Consider the following 26867-nt stretch of genomic DNA (forward strand, 5'->3'; position numbering starts at 1 on the left):
ACCACCCGACTTCAGGGGCACATATGTACACGGTGCGAAACTCGGCCACAGCCACGGACCAACACTCATCACCAGGACTTCATTTATGTCTGGTCGTCGAGTTTAATGTCTATAAATATCTCTCGTAGCTGAGGTGGAACAATGAAGAGCGTTCGTGGGCGACACACACGAACAAGGTCCGCCGCATGTTAAACTACTGTTGCATGTAGGTGGGGGAGTGCTGTCGCTGTCCCAGGTTGCTGAAAGCGCTCGTCAGTCGATCTGCGGCAAGCCAACGAGACAGTAAACGGTTTTTGATCGAGAGAATATGCATGGTCTGATGTGAATGCTGAACAATAGCAAGGCAGTTAACGTAGCTCTAGTCAGAGTAAATGGGATCTCACGTCCTCTAATGTTTAAAGGATGAAGATATTTTTCCTGTCAACCGTGACACTGCTAATTCTCAGCTGTCTAGGTGTCTCTCGCGTCTTTGCTGGTAAGTTAATGTTTATGTACTTAAAATATTTATTTTTCAGCAATTTCTCAACCATGCATTCACGTATTTGCCTTCTAGTGGGAACTCTAAGGTTAATGTGTGAGCATTAAGGGGACTGACTGCATTGGGTATCCGTGCAAATAAAACAATGGGAAAAAGTGTTTTTTTTTGTGGTAATTTGTTTCTAATTGGCATTTAAGCTATATTCTGCGCGATGAATGAGGAATCGTGTGTGTAAGAATCTGTATTGATACAATGCTCCAGACATTATGTTTATTTATTATATTATTATTATTACATTATACTGGTACTGATCTATACTGAAACGCTCTAAATAGGCCATGGAACATGAGCAGTTATGTTTCCGGATTTAAAGGCTAAACAAATGCTTTTGCAATAATTCAGCACCAGTTTTATTGCCTACGTTACGTTTCAGTATGTTTTATTACTGTAGCCTAGTTATATTTACTACCATATCAGCAAGAATAACACGAGCCTTTGATCCAAGCAGTTGTCATGTGCTTACATTCACAAGATTTAGACTGATATTACGTTAAACTGACTTAACCAAGTAAAGCTGACCATTTAATTAAGTAGTACATGGTACAGGTACAACCCCACTGTGTCTGAAAATGAAATAGCTTTAATAATGCATTTAAAAAAATGTTTTTCTTAAAAATCTGTAATTAACTGTTATCACAGAATGATGGAATATGCTAACAAATATGTATTTCTTCTACACACATTTTCAAAGTAATGTGGGATATTTATACAGCAGGGACCAAACTAATATCCATTAGAATCATGGCATTACAGTGAATGTACTATTGGCACAGCTTGCTATAACATTTGTGGAGGAAAACAACCATTTGAAATTGTTCCTCGGAAGGCTGCTGAATGAGCAATGCGTGAGGTGAGAGTGAACCCTGGGAATAGACAGAGGAGAACCCCAGCGGAATCTATCACCCTGGAATGTACGTTCCCTAAACACTTGAGTGCTGTAGCTTTCGCCGCTCATCTTGATGGAGCACTGCAAATCACACTGACACACTACTGCAATCAGAATCCACCCACCGCCTCTACAGCGTTTACATCTGTCTCTCTCCCTCGCTCTCTCATAAATAAACACACAGACACTTAGGACGTGTCTACACTTGACACCTACATGTGACATCTGCTATCAGAATACAAAAAAAAAACGCTTTGTGGTCTGACTGTGTTCAGATCTGGCTGACCAGGGGGCAACGTCATCAACAGTCCTCCCACATGTCTCCAGAAAACTTGTGTTTTGAGAACGAGAGGCAACTTTTCATTATAATGTTGGAGGAAATACGCTCCTAGCATGTTAAGAATGTGTTTGCTGGCCTCCTAAATGGTAGCCAGCTAGCTAATATTTAGAAAAATATTTTTGGTTTGGCTAGTTATGCTAACCTGTTTGCAATCCCTTTAGCATTGAGTGCTAGCTACAGAGATTAGCTGGCCAGTAGCTACAGCCATCAGTTGTTGTGGTGTTATCATATTTAGTCTATTCCACCATTTGTAAAATGTTTACTGGCATTTAAATATAGCGTGGGAATAGGGAATCTGGACACACTGTGGACACATTTCTGTAGGTGTAGATGCATGACACGTTCGCAATTCCATGAACAGAACGCTATGATCCGAATTCTAAAGATGCATGAACTGTCACGTCTAGACACAGCCTTAGACATAGCCTAGACACAGACACACATGCATGCACACTTGCACGTAGGCAACACACACCCTTACTGTGTCAGCAAATTACGTTTCGCCGAAAGTGGGGTGCACATATGGTTTCTGTGGGCTCATAATTGTTTCATACATACTGATTGTGCGGGGGGCGATTGAATAAAACATTGATTAATGAGCCAGTCCTGCAGGCAGTGCAGAGAGTTCTTGTAATCCCTCCTCCATCTACATCATCCTCCTTATAGCCACAGCAACATACACCTAGTGTATGATGTCATCTCACTAGACAGTACTGTACTGGAGAGCTGACACACGTACTGTAGCAATGCAGCCAGATCGAGGATCTAATGGTGTGTGCAGGCTTTTGTTCCAGCCCAGTTCTAACACCCTGTGGTTGTCCAGGACCAGGTTGAAGAACACTCAGACAATCAGAGACACCATTAAACCACTTCCATCTCCTTAGTAGAAGTGTTGACTGGAGAGAGTCAAGGGCACTTGTGGAGGGATATTTGATTGAAGTGGACATTGCACTTGTATAAGGTACTCTTAAGAATGTGTTACTTCTGGAAAAAAATCTTCAGAAAGCCAACATAGAGAACACAGAAACGAAGGAAAGCATGACAAGTAATCAGAGGAAAGCTAGGTACTGAGCGGGATGGTTGGATTGACAGAAGCGTGTGGGTGTGTGTTAACACGCTGTAAACTTTACATTTGTGACGTCCTTTAATGCATTTCTGTTTATGGTGAGTCATGAAGTATCTGTCACTCTGGACGAGGAATGTAAAGCTAATGTTTCCATTTAAAATGTAAATGAACTTCAACACCATCTTAACGAGGTGGTAAATTCCACCAGCCAGTCCCTGCTCCTCGACAGACTCGCCATGAAACACAATCAATCAGTCAGTCTACCCATCAAATCAACCAATCAATCAAGTAGTTAAACAGTAACCAATAGAAAAGCCCAGCATAACCTTAGAGACCCTTTCAAGTTCTGATGAAACGAGTAGCTATTCTAAAAAGCCTTGTTTTGTTTTTACTGTAAAACGCAGCATGACTATTACACTCCCACTATGAGGGTCCTAACACTGGCCAACCAGAGGAGTCCTGCCACTCCCCAACCCTGCCACAGATTCTCAGTAGCAGCAGTATATTAACTGTCAAGTGTCAAGTCATCACACCATCCCACCCAGAGGAGTTACAGCACCCAGACAGAGGAGCCAAAGGTCGTTAAACAGACTCATCAACTCCAGTCTACTGCCAAATCACTAGCTGGCTCAAAACGTCTTTGTGGAATATTCACTGGGAGGTTGTTTCATCAGAAAAACACCTAAATGTACAGTATGTTAAACACACTAGGGGGACATACACTGTGGTTCCTGAAGGTCTGTATTCTTTGATGCCACCCTTTCTTTCTTCACTTCAGTCTACCGTTGTTCTCCTTTATGCTACATAGACATTTTCCATCTGTTACATTCTGTGAATCTTTTGAAATAATATGTGACAACAAAAACAGCCCATAGCTACCTGTTTTGGATGTCATCTGGCTTAAGTGCCTCCTCTAAAGGCCTGGTTGTTATGTAGGCCAGCCACTTATTGTTGGATGAATCATCCCAATTTCAAAAGAACAGATTTAGATAGTTTACCCCGAAGACAGACACATACAATGGAGCAGGAAACAGAACATGCATGGGATTACACAGCAGAGGCTGGATATCTTCCACTTACCACATGTATGAGGTCTGCTCCAACCAGAACGGCAAAGAGAAATGGGTGTTTGGAAGCAGAACATTATGATATAAGTAATGGAGTGTGTGCTTGTTTATGTTCATATGGGTTTGTATTACGTGCATGTGTGTGTGTGTTTGTGTGTCAGTGTGTTTATCTGTGAGTGGAAACAGTTAAATAGTATTCATTCATTGTCTGGCTGTATTATTGAAGTATTCAATTAGTTATTTGGCAGTAGATCTGTAGACAAAAGGAGAGAACAGACGAAGGCACAGAATTCTCTCAAAATGGCACTTGCAGTTCAGCACACACATACATTACAGCCATTACCAGCACGAACACGCACTAATAAAGCCATGTTCCCCTTGTTAATCCAAAATAACAGCCTTAATGACAGGCTGATGGTATTTTCAAACACAGTAGGCAAACACAATAGAGACAAGGCAAAATGTCAGCGAGAATGAGAAGTGCTGCAGCACCAGCAGCAAAAGAGACAAGTGTAGTCTTCCTCAGAAGGAGTGTGGTTGGTTTTGCCTGAACTCAGACACTGTAGACAGAGGGGCCTTAAACCAGATACACACGGGGCTCCTGATGCTCTGTTGCCGGCTCCTGCACATGACTCACAGCCCTAGAATGCACAGATTAAGACAAAGGACTAAGCCTTGTTTGCGTTCCTGCTGGCTTCTGTTGAGTAAGGTTGACTGAAATACAACTCAACCAAACAGCATCTGTTCAACATCTTTTCACAGTGGAACTCATCTTAGCAGCTTATTTTCCAACCAGACCATGTGTGATTGATATAGTCAATTGCTCACTTTTTGTCATACTCCATATCTACTCCACTTGTGATCTCTCAGAGAGCTGGGATCCATGGAAATGGATGAATGTGCTTGTCTGAGGGGCCTTGTTGCTGTCATTGAGAACACACATTAATAATATAATAATAATAATATATGCCATTTAGCTGACGCTTTTATCCAAAGCGACTTACAGTCATGTGTGCATACATTCTACGTATGGGTGGTCCCGGGAATCGAACCCACTACCCTGGCGTTACAAGCGCCATGCTCTACCAACTGAGCCACAGAAGGACCAAATGCATGTATCACGTGCTTCAGAAAACAACCAGTGTATACTAACAGTGAAATGCTTACTTACCAACAACGCAGAGAGAAAAAAAAAGAGAAAAATAGTCTGGAAAAATAATAACAGAAGTAATAAATACACAATGAGAGACTAGCTCCTGGCCATCAGGCCTGTGAGGTGGCACTGCCAACAGACTGACGTATCCCTGCCATGTCTCTGACGCAGTCTGGAGTCTGCTCTGACACCATGAGTGGCACGTGGGGAGGAGGATGGCAGGTGGTATTGGTGGGGGGCCAAGCTATTGGGCGGTGGGGGTCCAATCTGCCATTTAGAGCCCATGAGTACAATATGATAATGGTGGGGTGGTTGCGCCAGAGAATGTTATGGTGCTGTATATGTTCCTGGCCCTAAGACAGAGGAGCGTACACACACACTGCCCTTGGCAGCTCACCAGAGCGTAAAAATACTGTTTTTATTTCCTCCTCTCTGTTAATATCCTAGGGGATAACGCAAATGGTGTGAGTTACGCTAGAACTGGCTGTGGAGACACAGCAGTTTACCTGTAGCCCAGTCTCTCTCTCTGTCTCTCTGTCTGTGTGTGTGTGTGCTCATGAAACACACTGTCTCCTGGGCCGATGGCCAAATCCAGTGTAAGAGCTGCAGGCCTGGTGACATTAAGGAGGGATAGAAGCCTGCCTCTCAGAGAGGAACCGTCACGCTCACCAGGAGAGAGAGAAGGAAGAGGCACAGAGCAAGAGAAAACACCAACTGGGCACGATGTGAACTCAACGTCTATTCCACATTGGCTCAACGTGGAGTAGATGTGGAATAGATGTGGAAACAACATTGATTCAACCAGTGTGTGCCCAGTGGGCAAGAGAAAAAGAATTGAGCGAAAAATGCAGAAAGACTGAGAGAAAGAAAGTGAGAGAGAGATGGAGAGAAAGCACCATAGAGAGCCAATGCCGACCTCTCTTTCTATCTCTCTCCACCATCTCCCTCCCAGTGCAATCCTTCCAAGGAGGCAGCTAGGCATTACCCCACCAGCTGCTTCACTTATCAACAGACTGGTTAACACTCTTCAGAAAGAGAGGGATGAGAAAAAGAGAGAATGAAACAGACAGGAAATGAGGGATGAGGAGAGAGAATTAAACCGGGATGGAGAGAAAGATGATGAGAGAAAGAGAGCAAGAGAGTGGAGTAGGTAACAGGGAGAGAAAGGGATGAGTAGGAGATAGTGAAACAAGGAGAAGGGGAGAATAGTGAAAAACCCCATCATATTTATGTGCTGTGTGTATAATGTGCCCAGCTCTACTGGGATATTGATTGTGTAGATATTACCTTGGTTTCCTGGCCCGAAGAACTTGGATGGGAACTAGATTTCATTTGTAGTTAACAGACGAGCAGTACGGCGGCTTGTCAAATAATCAACACTGCCACCCGTGCTCCTTTGCTGCATTCTCAGATGCGATACTACACAATGCAGCATTGATTTTCATACACTGGCTTTTGACATTTAATTACACAAGTGAGGGGGAGAGTGAGTGGGTGAGAGAGTGAAAGTGAGAGGCTATTTCGGCGCTCGCATCTTTGCCGCTCTTTAGGCCAGCGGGTTGGAGACTTATTTTGGCAAAAGTAAATAACTAATGTCTCCTCAAAAGAGAAAAGCCCTGGAGGTATGTTTATCATGGAGCGTGGTGAGTGAAAAGCCATGGAAAAGACACACACACACACACTGTGTTCTCTCTGGTGCTTTGGGCAAGAAGCCACACTCCTGTGGTTCGCTTTCTGGGTTGTATATTTCCACAGTAAACTATAGACAATACCATTTTCTATGTTAAACCAGGCCCTAATGAGCTCCTGGTTGGGATGAGTGGCAACCCTGATTAGAAGCACCTGCTGCTCACCGGTTGTTCTCTACAAATGCTGTTTAGAATTCAAATAAAACTGTACCTGAACACTGAGGAGGGCGGTAAAGCCGAAACGTCTGTGTACGCTATTCCTGATGCAGTAAAAAATAATACAAGTGAATGGAATAAGGAAGTAAGCTTTACGCAACATCCTTTTGAGTGTGAAACCAGTAAACTTTGTTGTTTATGGGAGATGTCAACCCCCTCTGTGCCCCTAGAACTCTAAATGTAAGGTCAACCTGGACTGTATCTCCACCCATACTGTACTTGTTGGCGGTGTTGGCGGGAGATGATGCAGAGATGATGAGGGGGTGGAGAAGGGGGTGCCAAGCCTGAACTCTTTCCTTCGAGTGTCTGAAGTGGAGGAGGCAGTGAGCAGCTCCCACAGAAGTGTCAGTTAGCCGGATCACCGTTTACACTCCGGAGGACTAGGAGACTGTCTGCAGCCCACCTGTCAGGAGAGGCTCTACTGGACAACGTCCACACAACCAGATAGATCGGAGACAGGTGGAGATGACGAGAGAGAGCGTTTCAGAGATTTGAAAGAGTCAGCGAGAGAATGAAAGAGAGAATGGCTGAACAAAAGCAGAGGGAAAGAGAGAGAGACTACAAGAAAGATTGAAATAGGAAGAGAGAGTGACCAAGAGAACAGGAAAATGTATTGTTTCTCTGCTTCCATCCAGGGACAATAAGCAGTGAAAAATAGAGTGAGGCTCGATAAAGGCTGTAATGAAACAGGTGACAGGGCATTCATAATTGAACATGGATTCGTGTTATGGCTCCCAGTCTCACCCTGTACACCTAACGCAGACATTCATTTTTCAACAGCTGCTTAAGATGCCAAATGAAACACATTAACTCTATTGTTCCAACACTGCGCTTTACTGCTGTTTCTTTAACTGTTGTGGGTGTGAGAATGACAACATGAATATATGCCTGCAATTCAGTGTGTGAGTCTGCATGTGTGTGTGTGTGTGTGTGTGTGTGTGTGTGTGTGTGTGTGTGTGTGACCTGAGGAAGAGTATGAATGACCTGAAAGCACAAAGGGAGAAGTGGTTGCCCTTGCAATCTCAATGACACGTTGGGGGGGTATTGAAAAGCCACTTGTGATTCCCCCAGCATGCTCGTTAGCGTCAGGCGAGAGGACGTGTTAATGAACATGTGCTAATTTATTGCCCAGCAGGGTCGGCTATCGTTTAGAGACAGCAACCCAAGGTTCACTTCATTTGTCTATTTATGGTCTCTCATTGCTAATGCCAGGGAGAAGCACCACATTATTGGCCCACTTTGATATTTTACTCCCCTCGGGCCATTACTGCCAGCATGCAGACTCTATGTCTGTCTGTCTGTGGGATATTTACCCATGAGATGAGAAGGGTGTCTTTGATTGCTGAGCAGTAAGCGTTCTATGAGCACAGAGGCATGAAAGGATGAAATGCTGCAGGACCAGACCAGGGTCTTAGATCAGGCAGAGGCAAAGCAACTCAGTCAGAAATCAGCCCGTGTTCAACAGTCAGAGAGAGCAGCGATACAGATATACAGTTCACAGGTTGAGGGGGGAGTGCTACGGTCTTTCCCAGGTCAGAGGGTCTGGTGGGGGGGGGAGAAGGGCCTGTGGAGGCCAGAGAACGTTCATTAAATAATGATAGGCTTTATTGATCTAGGGCAGCTGGAGTACTGTGACAATGAGACTAAGCAGGAGGCCGTGTTTGTGTGTGCGTGCTTGCAAGTTAGTAAAGGCTCTTAAAATGTAGAGGGGAAATAGTACGTGCAAGCTGCAAGCCAACAGTTTGAGTGTTTTATTTGTTGTCTGTAGGCTGGACAAAATCTAATTTAATGTGCACTGTACAATTAGTTTACTAGCAAACACACACAGACACCCAAACATACTGCCTCACTCTTTATATACCCCCTCTCTCCTTGAAAGACTGCCGAGCTGCCACCCACTGAACACTCATCCTCATGACACGGCCCAGCATGCCACACTCTACCTCCTGTCCCTCTGATGACTCCGCTAACAAAGACATGCTGGTGTCTGCTCCCTCTCTCTCTCACACACACGCACCAGGGACAGGGCTCTGAGTCTGGACTCAAAGTCATCCCCATCTCTCATCGTGTGTGTGTGTGTGTGAGAGCGTGAGAGAGTGAGTTTATGGAGACCTCTGTCTGCTGTTTCATTAGACCTGACTCACACTTCACGTCATGGGGATATATGAGAGCTTCCCGTCTTGGCCACCGTCTGCCAAGGAGTACATCCCCAACAAAGCAACTGGGTGTGTGTCTCTGTCTCAGGCCTTTAATCAGCAAAACAATTACTAGGCCATGATTTACACTGCCTAGCTAAAGACAAGAGTGAGCGCTAACACGCTCAATAACTCATCTGAACACATCTGCAGCACTAAATAGATGTCGGAATAATTAACATGATTATGAGTGTCCACTCTCGATGAGCTGTTCCTGTCCACACAAACCCATCAATCCTCAATGTCTGACTGTTTACCATACGGAAGTGTACGTGTGACACGGAGGGGCTAAGTGACAGGGCGCCCTCCCTCTGACAGTGAAGGAACATGGAAGATTGTATGTTCATTTACTCTGCAGACACTCCCCCATTGCATGAGTCATCACCACCAAAGCTCTCTGATCATTCAGGTAAGCCCTGATAATGATTGTCCCATTCACTGTCTGGAATGTATGAATTGAAAGTGTCATTGAAGCTTTTTTTGAAAAACAGTTGGCATGTCCCTACTCCAGCAGGGTTTGGATCTCTCATTCATTTGTAATCACAGCGTCATCTGCTCACTTATTTGATTAAGTATGCCGCCAGGTGTAAACATCTGAATACAGCACACACACACACACACACACACACACACACACACACACACACACACACACACACACACACACACACACACACACACACACACACACACACACACACACACACACACACCTGTAAATGTATTGCACAGCAACAAATCATTACTTTGAAGTGATGTAGCACAAACCCTAAATAAACTGTCAGCACGTGCAACACATTACACTGAATAATAAAAAGTAATCCAACTCTATATACACTGGAGTGTACAAAACATTAAGAACACCTGCTCTTTCCATGACAGACTGGCCAGGTGAATCCAGGTGAAAGCTATGATCCCCTATTGATGTCACTTAAATCCACTTCAATCAGTGTAGATGAAAGGGAGGAGACAGGTTAAAGAAGGATTTTTAAGCCTTGAGACATGGATTGTGTGTGTTTACCATTCAGAGGATGAAAGGGAAAGACAAAAGATTGAAGTGTCTTTGAACGGGGTATGGTAGTAGGTGCCAGGCGCATCAGTTTGAGTGTGTCAAGAACTGCAAAGCTGCTGGGTTTTTCCACGCTCAACAGTTTCCCGTGTGTATCAAGAATGGTCCACCACCCAAAGGACATCCAGCCAACTTGACACAACTGTGGGAAGCACTGGAGTCAGCACGGGTCAGCATCCTTGTGGAACGCTTTCAACATCTTTTAGAGTCCATGCCCCGATGAATTGAGGCTGTTCTAAAGGCAAAAAGGGGTGCAACTAAATGTTAGGAAGGTGTTCCTAAAGTGTTGTACACTCAGTGTACATTATTTTGAGTTGAGTGTAATTTCACGGAATATTCAACTGACTCTAAATGTGAACCTATTCAAAATTCAACCCTTAATTGCGGGGCCATTTAAAATTCAACCCCTACAAACCGCTCCACTCTAGATTTGATTGCACTTGTATTTCTTATGAGTCCTAATTATGCTGAATGGATGTGAATACTGAATCAGGCCCCAGTTCTCCCTGGGTGAGTAATAGTGAACAGTGAAACCAGCTGTGGGGGGCTGCAGTGATCAGAGGCCTCTGTTTGTAGTAAGCACCAGGCTCCACAGTCTGATGGCCAATCTGTAGATCATACTGTCTAGAATAGCCAAGCTTTCCTGTGGAGTAGCTTATTAACCGCTCTGTGATTGTAGGGACTGTTTGAAGTACTATATTGAGTCCATGTAAATAACACATGTACCCATTACCATACCTACTGTATCCTACCCAGTACCCACTAGAAGGTAAACTTCATTTGCTTCATGTGTATCTTTTCTCTCTCTCTCGCTGTCTGTGTTTGCAGACAGTTTGGCGGCTCCTGTCAATGTGACCATCAAGGCTTTGAAGTCCAACTCTGCCGTGGTGACATGGGACATCCCCGAAGGGGACCTTGTCATCGGCTTCGCCATCACACAGCAGGTGAGAGCGAGAAGGAGCGCAGTGCGGGGGGGGGGGACGATCCCGTCAGCGCCCGTCTCCTCGACAACAGCAGTGGAAGATTGCAGCTGTGTAAAGAGGGAAAGCAATAACATTTCCCACTTTCACACAGTCACTCTACCCTGCACAATGGTTAGGCTCCATTCTAGCCAATCAGCTGATGATTTCCTGGTCCCAGAGGCCCAGCTAAGAACCCTGGTTCTGCCCATCTCCTGACTGCTGCTCCCTCTATCCACTCCTCCACATACAGCTCCTCCACACAGTCTATTTCTGTCTACTATTACTGTACAGTATGTGATAACTGGGATTGAAGTTCACCAGGGCTCAATGTTGTGTGTGAGACTTCTACTCAACATCAGTGAATAGTTTTGTGTTACACTGCTCACTAAACGCACCTCCGTGATGATGTGCCAACAGAAGAAGGACGTGCGCATGCTGCGCTTCATCCAGGAAGTGAACACCACCACCCGCTCCTGTGCATTATGGGACTTGGAGGAGGAGACCGACTACATTGTGCACGTGCAGTCCATCAGCATGAGTGGGCCCATGAGTCAGCACAGCGAACCCCTGCGCTTCCGCACGCCCAAGGAGTCTGAGACACAGGCCTCGAAGAGTAAAGGTAAACAACTCTAGAATCTCACACACAACTTTAGGATAAGACTGAAGCTAATACATACAGTATCTATGGAGAAAACAAAGTCCAAAGCACTTCTCCAGGTTCCCGTACCTTGCTGTAATGCAGGTACAGTGCCAGAAAAGGAAGAGGAAACCCTGTGCACAGCAGTATGTACACATACAGTGCTGAGACTAAAGCTTGCAGTTGGACTGTTGACAACTTTTCACTGATTCCATAAAGGCCAATACAAATCAATGGGGACACAAAGCGTGAAATTAAGATTCACAACAGAATTCTCTTAAACATAAAGCGCTCTTACAACAATTTATGAATATAACACCTATATTAATTTAGTTGGGATATTCTCAGCTAGGAGAAACTAGCACAAAGGGATACAGAATGCTACAAACAGCCTCATCAGACACATACAGACCTACAGTCCCTAGGCCCAGACCAACACAGAGCTAGATCCATATAGGTGGACGATATGAGAACCGGTGCAACGAAAGTGGTGTTAGTGTGTGAGTGATGGCTGGGCAGAGGTGAGATAAATGTGCGTGTCTCAGAGAAGTGTTTGCTTCCTGTACAGCCAGGCAGCCACTGTGATAAATGGCTACAGTATTAAGGTATGACTCAGCACCGGTCGCATAATGATGCAGCTTCCATATCCCTCTATGTCAGTGGTATTCAAACGTTTTCAATGGGCACCCCATTTTGTCTGCAATAATTTCTTGAGACCCCATTTTTTTCACAAGAATTTCCCACAACCCCACCCTAAATATAATGACAGAACGTTAACATCGGTACATTTAGATTTTTATAGCAACAAATAACCTTCAATTCATTACATTTATCTCTTATCAAAATGAAGAAACAAATAAATATATTTACTGAATAAAATTATATTTTTTGTAATGATCTTTCTCAAGAACGTATTCACACCCCTTGACTTATTTGTGTTACAACCTGAATTCAAAATGGATGAAATAGCTTATTTTTTCTTTTAGATCACCCATTTACACACAATACCCCATAATGATGAAGTGAAAACACATTTTTAGACATTTTTGCTAAAATTAAATATAGAAATAACTCTTTGTAAGTATTCACACCCCTGAGTCAATACTTGGTAGAAGCACCTTTGGCAGTGATTACAGCTGTGAGTCTTTCTGGGTAAGTCTTTTAGAGCTTTCCACACCTGGATTGTGCAACATTTGCCCATTATTCTTTTCAGAATTCTTCAATCTCTGCCAAAGTGGATGTTGATCATGGCTAGACAACTATTTTCAAGTCTTGCCATAGATTTTCAAGTAGATTTATGTCAAAACCGTAACTCAGCTACTCAGGTGCATTCACTGTCTTCTTGGTAAGCAACTTCAGTTTAGATTTGGCCTTGTGTTTTAGGTTATTGTCCTGCTGAAAGGTGAATTCATATCCCAGTGTTTGGTGGAAAGCAGACTGAACCAGGTATTCCTGTAGGATTTTGCCTGTGTTTAGCTCCACTCTGTTAATTTTTTATCTGGAAAATCTCCCCGGTCCTTAACGATTGCAAGCATACCCATAACATGATGCAGCCACCGCTATGATTGAAAATATGGAGAGTGGTCCTCAGTAATGTGATGTATTGGATTTGTCCCAAACATAACACTTTCAATTCAGGACAAAAAGTGTTAATTTAGTGCCTTGTTGCAAACAGTTTTGGAATATTTTCACTCTGTCAATTAGGCTAGTATTGTGGAGTACCTACAATGTTGTTGATTCATCCTCAGTTTTATCCTATCACAGCCATTAAACTCTCTAACTGTTTTAAAGTCTCCATTGGCCTCATGGTGTAATCCCTGAGCGGTTTCCCTCTGACAAATTAGTTAGAAAGGACGCCTGTATGTTTGTAGTGACTGGGTGTATTGACACACCATCCAAAGTGTAATTTAATAACTTCACCATGCCCATAGGGATATTCAATGTCTGCTTTAAAAAATATATATATACCTTCCAATAGGTGCCCTTCTTTGCGAGGCATTGGAAAACATCCCTGGTCTTTGTGGTTGAATCTGTGTTTGAAATTCACTGCTCGACTGAGGGACCTTACAGATGTGTGGGGTATAGAGATGAGGAAGTCATGTTAAACACTGTTATTGCACACAAAGTGAGTCCATGCAATTTATTATGTGACTTTTTAAGCACATTTGTTTCTCTTGAATATATTTTGGCTTGCCATAAAAGGGTTAACTACTTAGACTCAAGACATCTAATCTTTTCAAAATCAATGAATTTGTCCAAATTTTCACAAACATAATTCTACTTTAACAATATGGGTTACTGTGTGTAGGCCAGTGACAGAAAATCTCAATTTAATCCATTTAAAACCACAAACTGTGGAAAAAGTCAAGGGGTGTGAATTCTTTCTGAAGGCACTGTATGTCCGCTGAAGAGAGACATGAGAGGATGAGAAAATTGGTTGTGATCAGTCAGGGAAATAAAAGTTCTGAAAACATGTTGGCTCACTATTTAAAAAGAATAATGGCGAACAAGCTATAGGAAAAAAAATCCCGGAATTTTGGCGCAGGCAGTGGAAACCCATCATTCGGGGCAGAGCCCGACCTGTTTATCTAAACAGAACAAAACAAAAAGTGGACATTTATTTACTTATATTTGCCTGATTTGCATGTTATTTTGGCATTAATACGTGTCACATATAATTTAGCAAACAATGTAAAAAATAAAATAATAATTGAGTTAATAAAGCCACACAATATGGCATGTTTTTTTTGCTTTCTTGAGTAAGGCAGCTCTAAAATGCAGCCAGCGGAAAATCAGTGTTCTGTCACTCATAGGGACACTGCATCACCGCAAATCTATGTCGGGGAGACACTCTAGACCAAAACTGTTACAGACCTATATTTATCCTACCCTGCCTTTCAAAGCTCTTCGTAAGCCAAGTTAACAAACAGATCACCGACCACTTCAAATCCCACTGTACCTGCTACGCTATGCAATCTGGTTTCCGAGCTGGTCATGGGTGCACCTCAGCCACGCTCAAGGTCCTAAACGATATCATAACCGCTACCGATAAAAGGCAATACTGTGCAGCCGTATTCATCGACCTGGCCAAGGCTTTCGACTCTGTCAATCACCACATTCTTATCAGCAGACTCAACAACCTTGGTTTCTCAAATGACTGCCTCGCCTGGTTCACCAACTACTTCTCAGACAGAGTTCAGTGTGTCAAATCGGAGGGCCTGTTGTCTGGACCTCTGGCAGTCTCTTTGGGGGTGCCACAAGGTTCAATTCTCAGGCCGACTCTTTTCTCTGTATACATCAATGATGTTGCTCTTGCTGCTGGTGATTCTCTGATCCACCTCTACGCAGAGGACACCGTTCTGTATACTTCTGGTCTTTCTTTGGACACTGCGTTAACTAACCACCAGACGAGCTTCAATGCCATACAACTTTCCTTCCGTGGCCTCCAACTGCTCTTAAATGCAAGTAAAACTAAGTACATGCTCTTCAACCAATCGCTGCCCGCCGTCCAGGATCACTACTCTGGACAGTTCTGACTTAGAATATGTAGACAACTACAAATACCTAGGTGTCTGGTTAGACTGTAAACTCTCCTTCCAGACTCACATTAAGCATCTCTAATCCAAAATTAAATCTAGAATCGGCTTCCTATTTCGCAACAAAGCATCCTTCACTCATGCTGCCAAACATACCCACGTAAATCTGACTATCCTACTGATCCTTGACTTCAAAATCTTAGCTACCAAGCTAGACAAGCAGTCATCATCATGAATCAAGTTGACAATCTGCTGGCAAATCCTTTTCAATCCAAATTATAGGTAAAACGTATTGGTGCTCATCGGCCGTTGGACATTAACATTACACAAGTTGGAAATCGCAAATTCAACAATGAGTGGTTTGGAAGGAATCAACAGCATGGGCCAGAATAGTTTGAATACATTGTCCATGCTGTCAATCCTGCAAAAAGGTATTGTATGCTGCTGCATAAATGATGTAATATGCGAGGGAGATATGTGTACTGCAGATAAGAAAGTAATACTAAGTGTATGTTGTGTAGTAAGCTGTTAGTAGCCCATGTACCTCACCCTAATAATTTGGTCCCTTTCCCCCTCATAATTTAGCCTACTGTTCTGACTTGGTGGTGCACATGTCGACTATTAGAGAAATGTCATCATTGAATATTGTAAGAGCTTTCATTGTCTGATTATATGCCCCCTTTATTTATCCTATGGTTCTGACTTGGTGTATAGGGAGAATACCGTAAGAACGGCCCATGTTCTGAATTCTGTTGCTGTACATTTAAAAATCGCTGAACAAATAATTATACTGACTACATCCTTCCTAGCTCGCTCATCAATGTCTTAATCGAAATGACAGATTGCTCGTCATTCCCTTGTGCCATAGTTTGTACATCTCAATTGTCAGTAGAAACCACGTTTGTTTAACCAAGTCAGCCATAAACTATATATTTTTTAAAGGCAGTAAATTAAGCTGAATGAACAGTTTCGCTGCCAGATAAGGCTCCGCTGATAGCCAGGTGTAGCGGTGGTAAGGATTCACTTCATGGTGCTGAAAAGAAAGCTCTGCTGTCGGGACAGCATTATGTAGGCCCTAACAGTTTGTGGCCATTGTTGGTCACCATTATATTGCAATTAATGTATAGTTTAGTGTTGTGTTGTGTAGTGGCTTTGCTGGTATGCATCTAAAACATTTTTTTTTATCACTAGGCGAAAGCAGGAGATAAAGAGAGGAAACAAAGAAAGCCGTGATCAGACTAAATTTGAGATCCTGTCTGTTCAAAACAAAACACAATTATTCTGTATAACAGACAGACTGCTCTGACATTCTGACACAGACACTATTTTCCCCTCATCAATCTACGAACAATACCACATGTGACAAAGCAAGAAATGTTTTTTTAGATTTAAATATATATATATATATATATATATATTATACTGAAATATCAAGTATTCAGACCCTTTACTCAATACTTTGTTGAAGCGCCTTTAGCAGCGATGACAGACTCAAGTCTTCTTTGGTATGACTCCATAAGCTTGGCACACCTGTATTTGGGGAGTTTATCAGTCTTCTCTGTAGATCCTCTCAAGCTCAGTCAGGTTGGATGGGGAGCGTCGCTAAACAGGTCTCTCCAGAGATGTTCGATCTAGTTCAAGTCCGGGCTCTGGCTGGGCCACTCAAGGACATTGAGACGTATCCCGAAGCCACTCCTGCGTTGTCTTGGCTGTGTGCTTAGGGTTGTTGTCCTGTTGGAAGGTGACCCTTCACCCCTGTCCGAGGTACCGAACACTCTGGAGCAGGTTTTCATCAAGGATCTCTGTACTTTGCGCCGTTCATCTTTCCCTTGATCCTGACTAGTCTCTCAGTCCCTGCTGCTGAAAAACATCCCCACAGCATGATGCTGCCACCACCATGCTTCACCATAGGGATGGTGCCAGGTTTCCTCCAGATGTGACGCTTGGCATTCAAGCCAAAGAGTTCCATTTTGGTTTCATCAGACCAGAGCCTCTTGTTTCTCATGGTCTGAGAGTCCTTTAAGTGCCTTTTGGCAACCTCCAAGTGGGCTGTCATGTGCCTTTTACTGAAGGGTGGTTTCCATCTTGCCACTCTAACATAAAGGCCTGATTTGTGGAGTGCTGCAGACGTGGTTGTCCTTTTGGAAGGTTCTCCCATTTCCCCAGAGGAACTCTGGAGCTCTGTCTCTCTCCATCGGGGTCTTGGCCACCTCCCTGATCAAGGCCAAGAACCCAAAGGTCACTGGTCCCCCGGCTCAGTTTGGCCAGGCGACCAGCTCTAGGAAGTCTTGGTGGTTCCAAACTTCTTCCATTTAAGAATGATGGAGGCCAGCCTTCAATGCTGCAGACATTTTTTTGGTACCCTTCCCAAGATCTGTGCCTCGACACAATCCTATCTCGGAGCGCTACGGACAATTCCTTTGACCTCATGACTTGGTTTTTGCTCTGACATGCACTGTCAACTGAGGGACTTTATCAATGGAAACGGAATGCACCTGAGCTCAATTTAGAGTTTCACAGGAAAGGGTCTGAATACTTAAGTAAATAAGGTATCTCTTTTTTTTCCCCATTATGGGGTATTGTGTGTAGATTCAGGTAAAACATTTCTTTAATCCATTTTAGAATGAGGCTGTAACATAACCAAATGTGGAAAAAGTGAAGAGGTCTGAATACTTTTCAAATGCACTGTATGTGTTTGTCTCCCAAGACCATAGCTATAGAACCAGCATGTGGTCTGTGACCAAGACTCTTGGTGAGGGAGGTTTTCTAGCTAGACCAGCGGGACAACTCCCTCCTGGACATCTGCAAAACTGTGCTGCAGTAAAACAGGTGTATAACACTCCAAGACTATATGTCTTTACTCATATAATCCTGCAGCTATACAGCATACAGTTTATGTCCCTGAATGCTCCCACCTGCAAACTTCCTCCTGTACAAACAGTACAGTCCCACCTCTTCCTGCAGAGGACTCAACCTGTCTCTAGGATTGGAGACCGTCTTTGACATTAGAACTGACCAATATTAGCCATATGGAGGCCATCTGGCAGCGGTGTCAGGAGCCTCTGGCTTTCCAGCTTGGATTGGTTAATGTCAAGGTACATAGACTCATCGATTGGCTGAATCAGTCATTGGGAGAACCTGCTGGAGCGTGGTGAAGCTGTGGCGAAATCTGCACGGATCCTTCACCATGCTAATGTACCAGTGTCACTGCCTACTTCTGTTTGGTCTTTAAATGGGGGGAACTTGTGTGCTGAACTTTAGCCAGCTCTCTACTGAATTCAGAAACATGTTGCTTTGTATGAGTGGACCTTGAACACACACAAACACACACTTTTCTGATAGTTTTTGGCCCTTAGGACATTAATAATGATTATTGAGTTCTATTTAGGCCCAACTCAATCGATCGTGGCTGCTGTGGTTAACTCTCTCTCTCCAACCCCTTCAGAGTGGGGATCCCCACTGACCCTGTCTCAGGCTTATGTATTCTCTTCATGCCCAGCTTCTACTGAATCCTTTGACACCATCAGCCTCTCTCAGAAATAGTGGGCAAATTGAGGCATGTGCTGTGCGGTTCCCACATAGCAGCGCTCTTCAATGAGGAGATAATTGTGGAGCCTATGCACAAGTTGTTAGGGTTGAGTCGGAATCATGAAAAACGTGGCCTGTTTGAAGTAGTGCTAGCTGACAGAAAGCCAGTGGTGAGTGGTGACATCCTGGGACTGAAGAAGAATAGAGAGATCAGTCTACACAATAGGGGGTGTCAGGGGCAAATTGTTCTATCCAGCTGACACAGAGCAGAACTACTCCCGAGTATGTATAATTACAGTAGAGACCAGTGGAGGCTGCTGAGGGGAGAACGGCTCATATTAATGGATGGAATGGAGCAAATGGAATGGCACCAAACACCTTGAAAGCATGCATTTGATAACATTCCACTGATTCCGATCCAGTCATTAACACGAGCCCGTTCTCCCCAATTAAGGTGCCACCAACCTCCTGTGGTAGAGACAAGTTCTACTGGACTGAAGTTCTGCCTGGCATATTCACTTAGCAGATGATGGATTTCACCCCAACACTCCCCCATCATTAGACTGACCTTTCAGGAGAACCTGGGTTTAATAAGCTGCCAGTTACCAATAATAACTCTGATGATAATGTTGCCATGGTGATGAACTGATTGTGCTGCTGTATTTGACACTGCAGACGAGGTGACCATGGAGGAAGTGGGAGCTCAGCTGAGGGCGGGGGAGTTCATCATTATCGTGGTGGTGCTGATCATGTGGGCAGGTGAGGGGTGGAATGTTTCAAAAGGTCAGAGTGCTACCCACACACTAGGGTTGCAAAATTCCAGTAAGTTTCCCCAAGTTCCCAGTTTTTCCAGATATCCTGGTTGCAGGAATCTGGATTCCTGCTTATTCCCTTCTGATTCTGGGAACATCCAACCAGGATTTCTTGAAAACATGGTAATTTGGGAAAAGTTACTGGAATTTTGCAACCCTACCACACACACACACACACACACACACACACACACACACACACACACACACACACACACACACACACACACACACACACACACACACACACACACACACACACACACACACACACACACACACCCTCATGAATGTAGAAAAAAAGAAAAGGCATATTGAAACAAATATGGTCCACAATTTTTTGTAATTTGTCCATGCTAAATGATTTCAGTCTGCTTTTCACTGCGGTAATGTGGTTATTTACTTATTGTGTATGTCCTTTTCTCCGCCTCTCTGTCAGGTGTGATCGCTCTCTTCTGCCGTCAGTATGACATCATCAAAGACAATGAGCCCAACACCAATAAGGACAAAGCTAAGACCTCATCAGAGTGCAGTACTCCGGAGCACCCAACGGGGGGGCTGTTGCGCAGTAAGGTATAACCCCTTCTCCTCCCCACTGAGTCCCCACCGTCACCGGGCAGGTGAATCGTCCCAGCGACTTTAAAAACGTCCACTTTCACCAGCAGTTAACACTCCCATAACAACATTAGAGGCGGCAGCGTAGCCTAGTGGTTAGAGCGTTGGACTAGTAACCGGAAGGTTGCGAGTTCAAACCCCCGAGTTGACAAGGTACAAATCTGTCGTTCTGCCCCTGAACAGGCAGTTAACCCACTGTTCCCAGGCCGTCATTGAAAATAAGAATATGTTCTTAACTGACTTGCCTGGTTAAATAAAGGTAAAAAAATTAGAGCTACGCCCACCACATAACAGAATATGCATTGATTTACTAGCATTGATGACAGCACTTCATCCCCCCCAAAAATGGTTAAAATGCAAAACATGCATCTCAGGTCATAAGTTACAACAATGCTATAAATCCAAAGCCTTTCAAATCAATGCATAGACAGCCCATACGCTGGCATGATTGTCCGATGTCCATTCGCTCCTCTCCATCAACAACTGGCTGATGACCTCTGCCAACTAAACCAATTGACACTAAAATGACCAAAATACCCCATCTCCCTTCCAGAGAGAAAGCATCATAACCCTCCATTTCTGTCCAGGCGCTCCATGCTCATACACTAGCAGAATTATACTTTATTCCAGGTTTAGAGACCTTCATCTTTTTCATCCCTGCTGTTTCCCTTCTTCCCCTCCAGTTCCCCAAGAACAACAACAACAACAACCGGGCTCCATCTGTGAACATCATCGAGGTGTGACGGCCAGAACACTCTCTAATCCAAAGGATTGAGTGTATTCTAAACAGAGCAACCAAAGGGCCCTTTATGCCCATCTGCTTGTTAGGATGAGGCTAGGACTGTGGGTCGTGGCCTGCCCTTTGGCATGGGGCCTGGGTGTGAACTGGGCACTCAGGACTCCAGGGTCCAGGTCTCAGAGGAGAGGCTCTAGATGTGGTGGCAGGACTGTGGCTGTCGCTGCTCTAATTATTGCCAGAAGGTCAAGGAGATAAAGGCCAAATGGGTTCAGCTATGAGTTGAGAGAGAGGAGATATGAACATGGCCAGGGGACTGCATATAACCAGGGCCAGAGACCCTCTCTCTCAGCTTGTTGTTAATGAACTGAAACACACTGTCCCGGCCCCTGTTCCCCATACTGCAACCAAGGCTTGAGCACTGTGCACCGTGTGAAAATGAACTCCCCCTACTGCATCTCCTCTCTTACAGTGTTTATTTATTTGCCTCCTATTATGCTCATTTGCTATAAGGCACATACTGTACTTTCCTTACTATTCCTTACCTCCTTTGACATATACCTCTTATTCAAACTACAGTATATATCACTGTATCAAAACCTGTTTCAACCTGTTTCATCTATTCACAACAACTTGTTATTGCTAAAGTACCAGTTTTATAGATCTCCTTCTGGCTCAACTCCCTGAAACCTCCTCTGAGATGTGTTTTCATTCGATCAGAGCTAGTTAGTTCCCCGCTCAGGGAATTCAGACAATACAAGGCTAATTTTGGAGGCCTTTCTGAATCCAAGCTCGTGGCTATGACGTCAGGGCAAGATCAAAAGGAGCACTCAAGACACCCGTGCGGCAGAATTCTCCATTTATCTGGAGAATTAAAGCTTGTTAGCTCTGACAGCAGAAAATAACTTTGTCATTTATAAACAAATCTGGTCTCTACATTTATCGTTGATTTACCTTAAATATAACATTTTCCTTTAAAAGGTCCAAAGCAGCCATTTTTTTAAATCTCAATATCAAATCATCTCTGGGCAACAATTAAGTATGTTCCTGTGTTTGTTTTCAGTTAAAATGATCAAAAATAAGAAAAAAATTGCTTCTTAGGAAAGAGCCATTTCTCAAGAAAGAATTATGCTAGGACCGTCTGGGAGTGGTCTGAGTGGAGAGGGGAAAACTGGAAACTAGCTGTTATTGGCAGAGATCTTTCTTATTGGACTATTAACTTACCGCATGGTGATGTCCCCATGGAAAGCCCAAAGCTCCATTCCACCAAAACGGGTGAAATTTCAGGCAGTCTTTTCAAACTGCTCTTACAATGCAAGGGGTTTATCCAAATGTTCACAATTACACAGTATTATTCCAATCTCAGTGGGCAAATATATATAAAACACAGGAAAAGCACGTTGACTGCACTGGGCCTTTAAGGGGATAATCCACACCAAACGGCTAATTCATACAATTAACAGTTTTAAATAACACTAATATGTGAATATATTGTTAAATTAAATGTTTAATTTTGTTGTTATAACAAGGTTGCTAAACATATGTGAAAAGCATTGTGGAAATCTCTTGCAACAAAACCCATGCTATTTCTGAACTGGCTGGCTAGCTAGCTAGAAAACATAGCTATACACAATAATACCAAAGTCAATATCAGCATGTGAAGTAGCTAGCTAGCTGTATAATCGCCTAAACAAACTGCACAATCAATTTAGGAGTCTCTTAAATTGCAGTTCATCAACTTGCAATGAAGCGAGTGCAGATATGGTACGTTGCTATGGCAACAACGGCCTTTTCCCACAGACACACGGGGAGCATAGAGATAAATAGTAATGGCGTCTTTTTGAGGGCATTAAATCCACCATGGTTCGTTAGTCAAAGCATATGGTAAAATAAATGGCCTTTTAGTAGGGGTTTTGGATAAACACGGGCTTAGGAGATTTAGGTTTTGTTCTATGAAAAGTTTGAAGAATTTATGTAATAAAAAAAGCACATACACATAAAAGGCTTCATATTTCAAAAATGTAATGTTAGTTGACTGATATTATCGCATAGAACAAAACGTATAAGATCTCCTAAGCCTGTGTTAACATCAGATCTTATTTTTGGCGTTTATTCCAAAACCCTATTCTTTCCCCATAGATAGGTTAGCTGAGAACGTCACAAAAACGATGTGCTTGCCTCTATGGGGCAGTAGTCAGCATGCTGTTGTGATTCTGGATGGCCAGATTGCTAGCAAGAATGACAAGAAACTGTCATGTGGGGAATCGTAACTGGCTCGTTTCATCTTGTTCTTGATACCATGTCTTGTTTGAGGTGTTTTGACTGATTTAATGTCAATGCTGATATGGCTAGCTAGCTAACCAACAACTGTAATGACGTATTTGAGGGACAAGTGCTCATTGTGCAAATGTATTTATGTTTTCAATAAAACATTGGAGAGGAAAAATAGCGTACATGTTATCAACAATTCAAGCCAACCCTGTCTGTTTTGCCCCATAGTTGCAAAAGCGTCAGTTTTGTTGCTAAACAACCAGACCGTCTATGGGAATGGCTAAACGAACCAGAGGTAACTCATTTCCTGTTTTTAGGACTAAAAGCTGGCGAGCTCTATTGCGAGATGGTACTTGAAGGAGAAACTGAGTTTAATCATTTGGTACACTGTTTAGATTGAACACATCTAAGTGAAATATATACTTTTTCATGATTATATAAACAGATGGATGTGTTCCAGACAAGTATGCCATACCATCTATTGGCTCACTTGGCAATCTGGAGTGCAGGTAATCGTTTAAAAAGCGTCATAAAATGTGATGTTGACCGAGAACCATTTGGCTATGCCACATTCCTACAGCATTTCCTGATTTCACAGATAGACCACTTAGAAGTTAAATCATGGGGAATTGTTTTATTTTACCCACTGATAGAACATAGGCTTTCAAGAAATTGACAGGAGATTCATGTATTTTATTTCTGGTGGTGGATTATCCCTTTAAGTAAAAATAATATTTGACTTATAAGTAGATTTACTAAAATGCTACTGTTCAAATATTTTAAGTGTATCGTTTGTCTTATCACCTACTTTTATAAGTGAATGTTCAAGAGAGTTTACACTCACCTTTAAGAGGGGCCTGACTCATGTGCATGGACTGGATGTGTCTCTGAGGAAGGGCTAAACAGGCCTCCCCATGAAAGCAATAACAGCCCTGAGTGGTGCAGTGGAGCATCTCACACACCGGCAGGCCATGAAGCACCTGTCCAACCTACACTCAACCTCCCAGCCACACTTAATGCAGGGGGACTTTAAAATGTGATTAAATAAGTTTAAAGTCCTATTTTATGAGCATCCTTGTTTATGAAAATACATTTCTATGAAACACCTGCCACCCCCAACTTTCCCAGATCTAATCAACGATGTGATCACAAGCTATTGGGCTGGGAAGTGCCAGGGACCTCACAATACGATATTATCCTGATACTTTGGTGCCGATACGATATGCATTGCCATTCTCACGACTCTATATGTATTCCAATTCGACTGTGATTTTATTACGATTCGATGTTCCAAACATATTGCTCACCATATGTCTGCTGCAGAGGAACAAAAGACAGCCATGAGAACGTTTTGATCAGTCATGGAAATAAAAATGCTGAAAACAAATTGTCTCCCTATTTAACAAGATGATGGAAAACAAGTTTTGCTGCAGGTACAGCCAACGATACATCTTCAAATATAATATCCCGACATGTAACTGTATTGATTTTTCCCCCATCACTAATGAGCTCCATATGTTGGTTCTAAACGTTGACCCCTTTGATTCAGTCCCATCTGACATCATCATTAGTAGTCATCTTCACAGAAGGGCTTCCACTGAATCATCTTCAGTGTGAGAGTCCATCCTCCCCACCCCATGTACTGTATCACAGGCAGGTGTTGACATGCTGTATGAAGAGACTATGCTGTGGAGATTCTCAAATGGGCCAGACAACCTCCTCCACATCCCCATGAAGGGGACATTGCTGTGGTAATGTGTTTTAGGTCTGATTTAAAAAAGCACTGCCTTAAACACCTAAATATTCCATTTTGTTTGATAGGATGGAAAGGTAAGGGTCCAATTTGTTCCACCTTTTCCATTTAGTATTTCCCTGCCACTTGGCCCATGGAGGCTGCAGTATGTTGTGTTAAACATCTGTGGTCTGTCTGTATCCATTATGAGATGGTATAGGAGTAAAAGTAGAATTTGATTTATTTTCTAAGGGATGGGCGAATGTAATGCTAAATAAAGAGCATGACAGAAATGTGTACATATGTTTTCTCATCAGTTATGTGGTTTCTAGAAATGCTACATACAAGTATTATTATTTCAGAAATGTGTCAACCTTTTCACATTCTGTAAAGAGTGGTATTGGTGAGAGAAATTTGTCTTCAGGCAAAGATTTTTGAAGTCTTACGGGCAATGTAAATGTCACGTTATTAGAGAGACTGAACATGACACTTTGCTTTCAATGTATATATAACATTCTATCGCTGTCCTATTTAACCTATATCCAATGTACAACAATCTTGTTAAAATGTGCATATTGAGGAATAGAGAAAGGTAAATATACAGCCGAGAGAGGAGGCAGGAAGGTAGACTATTCTGTACTTTACTCTCATTGATTACTCCAGTTCTGTTATGACGCATCACATTGTGTCAGACTAGCCCTTAATGAACTGTAATTTTGCCTGTACCCGTCTCGGTGAACAGACCTCTCTGCAGGTGATTGACCTTGGCTGTGGGGGAGTGGCAGACTAATGACAGGCAGAGCACAGCGATGTATAAATAGGGGAGAGAATGGGTTGACTGATGACCAATAAAAATTAAAATAAAAACTTATCTTTCTCCTTACTTCCACCATTAATGAGAGTGGGGAGCAGAACTCGGCTTCCATTTCTCCAATAAGCAGTGATTCGTGTCAGGGACAAGAGCAGGCTTTAAGCAGAGATGGAGGAAAGAGAGAGAGAGAAAAAAGGAGGGAGACTGAGAAAGGAGGAGGCCCATCTGATGGATTAATACAGACATATAGATGTTCGGAGGACAAACTTGCTGGCGAGGTCTCCAAACGTTGTGCTGCTGCATTACCCCATCAGCACTTCTCACAAAAGTTTCTATGCTGAAGGTTGAAAGCATCTGTCCTTAAGACTGTTGGAACTGGTAGCTCATTGCAATCGATAGGTATCTGTTGACTCAGTAACGGATAATGATGATCATCTCCCTGGATGATTTCTTTGAACTGGGGCCTTGTCTGTTTGCAATGTGCCAGCACTACATTTCTCAAAGGCACCCAAGCATTGCTTATTTCTCATTCACCTACCTCCTTGCAGTTTTTTAAATTGGCATTTTACTGTCCGCATTAGATTGGGCAACTCTAAACTTTCTGTTACACTGTGATTAATAGTCAGGGCCAAACATTATCAATACAGTGCTCAAGTCTTATTAAAAATTGCTTAAAGTTTTTCAATTAAGCGTAGCATACATTTTCATTATGGCACACCATTTACCCAATGTTGCCAATGTAAATACCATTTTTTATATTTTTTATTCTGGTTTCAATAATATTAATGCATTTTAGGGCTAATGTACTGTAAAGCAAGTTGTTATGTTGCCAAGTTGTGGCCCAACCATGCTTTGAAGAATCTATGGCTGCAGTTCTGCATTATGATCTGCTTGATTGGCTCTGGGAGCAGCTCCCTGCAGTCCGAGGCTGGCTGAAAACAATGACTGTTGCTGTGTTATTTGAATAAACATCAGAGGCGGCTGTGACCAAGACATATCAAAAGCTAAC

General features: G+C 43.0%; 1 protein-coding gene across 3 annotated transcripts; it reads left to right on the forward strand.

Annotated features, from left to right (window-relative positions):
* LOC118369254 (fibronectin type III domain-containing protein 5-like) lies at window positions 1–25885 on the forward strand. 3 transcript variants are annotated; one of them, XM_035753708.2, is made up of 6 exons: window positions 1–475; window positions 11047–11162; window positions 11598–11799; window positions 19557–19664; window positions 20133–20266; window positions 20992–25885. In XM_035753708.2, the coding sequence occupies exons 1-6, from the start codon at window positions 403–405 to the stop codon at window positions 21049–21051; spliced, it is 693 nt and encodes a 230-aa protein (XP_035609601.1). In that variant the 5' UTR covers window positions 1–402; the 3' UTR covers window positions 21052–25885. The 3 variants fall into 3 exon arrangements, with proteins under 3 accessions (XP_035609601.1, XP_035609602.1, XP_035609603.1); XM_035753709.2 differs by having other exon boundaries at window positions 19557–19640; XM_035753710.2 differs by lacking the exon at window positions 20992–25885 and having other exon boundaries at window positions 19557–19640; window positions 20133–20272.
* The last annotated feature ends 982 nt before the right edge of the window (window positions 25886–26867 follow it).

This window comes from Oncorhynchus keta, chromosome 35, assembly GCF_023373465.1.
Source record: "Oncorhynchus keta strain PuntledgeMale-10-30-2019 chromosome 35, Oket_V2, whole genome shotgun sequence".
Lineage (NCBI taxonomy): Eukaryota > Metazoa > Chordata > Actinopteri > Salmoniformes > Salmonidae > Oncorhynchus > Oncorhynchus keta.